A 5,665-nucleotide genomic window follows, 5' to 3' on the forward strand; every position below is an offset into this window, starting at 1 on the left:
ATTATTTATTTAAACATTTTAGGGCCTAATTATTCAATGTTGTTATTTGTTAACGTATCAATATGTTATGTGTTAATGTGTTCGATAAGTTAATAAGGTGATGAACCAGCTCTAAATAAAAGACAACTAAGTTTTATATAGCCTTTCGTGTTATTTAATATGAGTGGATTAAAAGGAATATAATAATTTAACATAATTGTCTTCATTGTTATCGATTAAAAAAGATAGATCAAAGATCAAAGCATTTGATTATGAAAGTTTGATAGATGATTTTGTAAGAAAAAATGTAAAAAACCAATATTTAAGAATTGATAAAAAAATTTACTAGTTTTAAAGATATTGTAATTTTTAATCATAAATTTGACTTTTTTTATCGACAAATTTTTTTATGTATTATCTAAAGGCCTCATTTTTATATTTCGTATTGGACCATAAATATCTCAGGACCGGCACTGTTAATATAGCCTTGGTTTCAAGAGCTAGAGTGGTTATAATTCTCTTAACACAAGACTAGTATGTATGTATTTACAGGGACTAGTACATCATGATAATTGTTTTTAGGATTCTATTTCTTCACTCCATAGTATAGGAATTGGGTGATGAGTTTATGGGTAGTATACAATGTATTCGATCGTTTTACTATTGTAGTATTAAGTGTTTTTTTAATAAAAAGGTAAAATCTTACATTGTTAAAAAAATGCACACTACTCCTTTTTTTTTTTTTTTTTTTATCAATGCACACTACTCTTATTTATTAAACACTTATATTATGATATCAAATAAAACATGAAGTCAAAATACATAGAGGAATCTAATAAGATCCAAAGATCATATAGGAAACAGAGGAATCTAATTAAAAAAACCCTTAAGCCAATGAGGAAAACCCCTTGCAATGTAGGATTGAAACATATTTTCCTAGACAACACTATTAGCAATCGAAAGGCTGCAGTAAGGGCTTGTCGAGACTGTTTTTCTACTCACCAACACAAAAAGTTGTTAAGCATAGAAGTTAGCTTCAGAGAGTAGAACTTTAAAGCAGGCCATGCAGCAGGTTTGGAAAGAGCTCCTACTAGAGTATGGTCTTCACTAGAGAAGATAATGTTATCAAAGTGGAGGGAATACATACTTTCAATTGCCCAGTTCCAACTTTCAAAAGAGGCATCAGTTTTACTGAGAATATTGTTGAAAGAACTTCTCCCATGTAGTAAAACTAATCCAGTTGAATTCCTAAGAATCCAAGACGCTCCACATTCAGACCTACTTTTGTCCCAAACAGAACCAATATCACATTTCAAACCTATCCAATGCACACTACTCCTAATTTTGTAGTTATCTGTTAAAATTACCCTTTTTGATCTCGTTTCTTTTTTTTATTTATCCTTTTTAGGTCAACTTAGGTATATATTGCAAAATAGACCTAAGAGTACTTAGCTTTTTGCTCCTAGATGCCTTTGTCGTTGCTTTGTTTTGCATGTCTTTTCAATTTCTTGATAATGTTTTAGTGTCTTCCTAGTTTTTGTTTCCTCCCCTACTATCAATTTCCACATCATTATTCTCCACACACTACGTTTTGGATTTTACTCGACCAAACCATTGGATCTTAAAAATTCAGTCTAGCTTTTTATTTATTTAACAGTATTTTTGTATGAGTTGGCTTGAAATCTTTTTGCAACTAGATATGTACTTACGGCATTTTGGAACGATTTCTCAATATCCGAATGATAATGGGGCAAGACAATATACTAAAAGTCTATTGTCGCTACGCCAAAAGTCCAAACTAGTGTGAACTACAATGGGCAAGTGTGTGCTTGGGTGAAATGCTTATCAGGTCTCAGCCAATAAGGAAGTGTTACTAGATTAACACAAAATGGATATATACGTGTTTGCACCTGTGGTTATTATTTTGCAAGCTTACATACAATAGAGTATAAAGTTTAGGTATGAATCAATTCTCAGAATCTTAGATATCCGACTCTATAAACTAGTGCACATGCTATTGACCCAAAACTTTTAAAAAAAAAAATTGTAAAAGAAACATGGGGCATGAGTCTAGGATGATGATACCCCCAGCAAAATCGAAAACTGTGGGACCGAACACGGCCTAAACCTTGTTCTTAAACAATATAATCTTCTTAGGACAAAGCGAGAGTGTACCATTGAGATTCACTTAGCTTGGACTTTGCACACTTTGTGAATGTTGTTGAGTTTACGAAGAATAAGGTTCCAAGCACAAGAAGATGTCCTTTCTAATAAATTAATTAATTAGAGAAACTTGACTTGGGATTCACAGCCACCCCTGCTGTCTGTCGACAAAAGTCACAAAACTCAGAGGCTCCGATACTCGTTTCTGCTTTCCAATAAAATATCAAAAAACAATAGAATGCTTTACGGGTACTTTAACCTTGTAATTAACTTATTACTAGTATATGTATGTATATATCCAAGTGGAGGTCATGTGTACAAAATAATTCATCAAATATTTCCTTGCAACAAATCAATCAATTAAAAATCAAAAGTTGTTGTCCCACTTTCTTTTCGTCAATATATAGAGACACGCCTATACTGTAATGCCGAAGCTTATTCTAAACGTCAACATGGCTGGTTCAGTTAGTAAAGAGTGCGTGACAAGTCTTATAATGTTCTTTTTCACATGGTCTCTCTGTGCAACTTCAAATGATCTGCTTAGCTGCGACCCAGAAGAATCCTCTTCCTCCTCCTCAGCTAGCTACGTTTGCCACTCAAACCTCCAAAAGTGCCGCACTTTCGCCACTCTAAGAGCCAATTCTCCCTTGAGGGGCCATTTTATCCCGATTGACTGCACATGTAATGGAAGGTTCTACGAGGCTCATCTGTTCAAAACTTGCGTTAAAGGCGACACCTTTCGCCCTGTCGCTGCATCCCTACAAGGCCAGCTGACCACGTGCCTGTGAGCCCATACCTGATTTTTCAATTTAAAATTAGACTTGGTTCTTTTTTTTTTTTTTTTTTTTTATTTTAATTCCGGATGTTCATTTTGCAGGTCTTTAAGAGACGAGGTTTCGGAGGAGAGCCTGGACGAGAAGGTTAAGTTGCGGTTGGGGGTCAAGTGTTCATGTCCAGAAGAAGGCGCCACCAGGTTTCTCGTTACATATCCGGTGAGTGAGGGCGAAAGCGTTTCAAGCTTGGCAGACAAGTTCAACACAACAGAGGATGCTATTGTGTCTGCAAACAACAATTCTGGAGTGGTTCCACGCACCCCTGCTCTCATACCTCTTGATCATAAACCACAGAACACCACCCCGAGTCGCCAGAAGAAAAAGCGGTCAAAGATGAAGATCGCTGTGATCAGCGCGATTGCTGGAGTTATGGGTCTTATCACTCTGATGGTGTTGGGTTACTTGCACTGGAAGAAAGAGACGCGTCTGCAAAGCTGGATAAGCAATAAAGACCCAGAGACGCGGCAGCTGAGCCTGAGCATCCGAACCACCAGTGACAAGAAAATCTCCTTTGAAGGGTCACAGGAGTTGGATTCGGTTGTTGTTGTTGGCACCACAACTCCCCGAAAGCCCGTTGTGGAGATTTACGCGTTGGAGGAGCTGGAGAAAGCCACTGAGAATTTCAGCTCAAGCAATCACATCAAAGGTTCCGTTTATTTCGGTTCTCTCAAAGGCAAAGACTTGGCTATCAAGCAAGTGAGCGCCGGTGTAATGAAAAGATTCGACTTGGGGCTTCTCAACGATCAGTCACACTACTACAGTCACAACCTGATGAGGGTTCTTGGGACATGTTTCAGAGAATCCCCGCCGGATGAGGGTGCTTCTTATCTGGTTTTCGAGTACGCAAAGAATGGGTCTTTGTGGGATTGGCTCCAGAACAAATTGGCCATCAAGAATCAATTCATCGAGTCTTGTTACTGTTTCTTGGCATGGAAACAGAGGATCAAGATCTGCCACGATGTCGCCATCGCCTTAAAGTTTATGCATCGGATTAACTATGTTCACGGCAACATCACGAGTAGGAACATTTTCTTGAATGAAGATCTTAGAGGTAAAGTCGGAAACTTTGGCATGTCGTCAAAGGATGACAACATTGGTTCTTCCATGTCTCCAGCTACTGACGTCTTCTCTTACGGGATCATCGTAATGGAGGTTTTGTCTGGACAAACCTCAGAGATGCTGCTTGGACCGCAAGAACAAGAAGAAGAAGAAGAAAATAGGGTTAATCCCGAGTGGAAGAGACTGAGAGAGTCGTTTATGATGGGGGAGAAGGAAATGCTAAGGGAAGTGATGGATAGCACGCTGGGGGAGAGCTATTCAGTTGATTCTGCCTATGAAATGGCAAGACTTGCAACAGACTGTACTGCTGAAGAAGCAGAGCTAAGGCCGAGCGCGGCTGAGATTGTAGAGAGGGTTTCGAGATTGGTGGATGAAGAAGAAGACGAGGCAGTCTTAATAGAGAGAGATAATACCATTTCAGAGAGTTCTTACAAGCCTTTGGTAAGGAAAGGAGATGAATGCTAAGTTATATATATATTATTATTATTGCATCATGACCCTAAACTCATCGAAACTAATAATTCCATCCCTATTAATATCAAATTGCGAGACCATAACCTCGCATTCTTCAAGGCTTTTAGACTCACCCAACAAACTTAGCATCCTCTTCAAACTTTTAGGAGTAATGCCTTGTAGACTCTCTTCAAACATCATGTTGAAAGCCTGCTTCAAGTCCCTCTCCTTGTCTTCCTCTGCTCCTTGTTCCACCAGCTTCACGAATTCCTCGAGTTCCAAGGATTTATCAGTGTGTGGTGAATCGGTCGTGTCTTCTTCTGGTACGGCCTTTTCCCCGGACTTAATAGCATCCACACATCTCTCGATGGCGGAAACAGAAACCTTCCCCTGTTGGGTCTTGTCAAAGCAACTAAACACCCTTTGATGATACTCTTCACGTTTGTTGCTCTTCATAGATTATACTAGGAAAAGAGGGATGCGAGTTTCTGTCTTTCTTTTCTTGAAACTTTTGGCTTTAGGAATGTGGAATACTACTTTTTATAACAAGAGAGAGAGAGAGGATGGGGGAGCATAAATGTTGGACTTGTTAATATTCTTTAAAAAACCAGAAGAAACGCTTGAATTTCCGCGGGTTTTAATTTCTGTGTTGACAAGTTCGTTTCCCATAGTTGTAACATTCCGATGACTTTTGACTATTCTGCTTCTTTCTACTAAAGAAACTTGGTCATGTGAATAGAGAGATGTTTAATTGGGTTATCCACGCTCCTCGCTTTTTATTAGTTAGACTTAGATATGACTTTCTCAATCGACGCCTAGCCGACACTCACCAGAAACTTGTTAGTAATCTGGTTAAGGCTATCTTAAGACCCAGTAAAGGCCCAATAGAAAGTTAAAATCCATTTACCTTGCGTTATTGCATACTTGTTCCGCAAATCGGACACGCGCGCTGGGGAGAGGTTTACTCTCTCTCTCTCTAGGGTTTAACTTTATCTTCATCAAACTCTCAGGGGGGGGAGGAGATATACGATTCCGCCTCGGTTTGATCGAGTTGGTTAGTGTTTGTTTTGCATAATTGACTGTTCAATTTAGGGTTCATATTGCAAATGACTTGAATCCTGTTTTTACTTTTTTTTTTTTTTTTTTTTTTTTTATATATATGTACAATGCAATGCATG

At 38.4% G+C, this 5,665-nt stretch overlaps 2 protein-coding genes across 5 annotated transcripts in view; one reads left to right on the plus strand and one right to left on the minus strand.

Moving 5' to 3' along the window:
- The first annotated feature begins 2,457 nt into the window (after positions 1 to 2,457).
- Positions 2,458 to 5,665, plus strand: part of LOC106295161 (protein LYK2) — a 5,922-nt gene continuing 2,714 nt past the window's right edge. For 2 of the 4 annotated variants that reach the window (XM_013730988.1, XM_013730989.1), the window contains exons 1-2: positions 2,458 to 2,926; positions 3,020 to 4,475. In XM_013730988.1, the coding sequence (XP_013586442.1) occupies positions 2,568 to 2,926; positions 3,020 to 4,475 (1,815 nt within the window). In that variant the 5' untranslated portion in view covers positions 2,458 to 2,567. Of the gene's footprint in view, positions 2,927 to 3,019; positions 4,500 to 5,430; positions 5,542 to 5,665 lie in introns of those variants that run through there. The other 2 variants (XM_013730987.1, XR_001260972.1) reach the window with 2 other exon arrangements.
- LOC106295164 (probable calcium-binding protein CML40) lies at positions 4,484 to 5,335 on the minus strand. The gene has a single exon (XM_013730991.1). The coding sequence runs from the start codon at positions 4,941 to 4,943 to the stop codon at positions 4,518 to 4,520; it is 426 nt and encodes a 141-aa protein (XP_013586445.1). The 5' UTR covers positions 4,944 to 5,335; the 3' UTR covers positions 4,484 to 4,517.

This window comes from Brassica oleracea, chromosome C5 (assembly GCF_000695525.1).
Source record: "Brassica oleracea var. oleracea cultivar TO1000 chromosome C5, BOL, whole genome shotgun sequence".
NCBI classification, from domain to species: Eukaryota; Viridiplantae; Streptophyta; class Magnoliopsida; order Brassicales; family Brassicaceae; genus Brassica; species Brassica oleracea.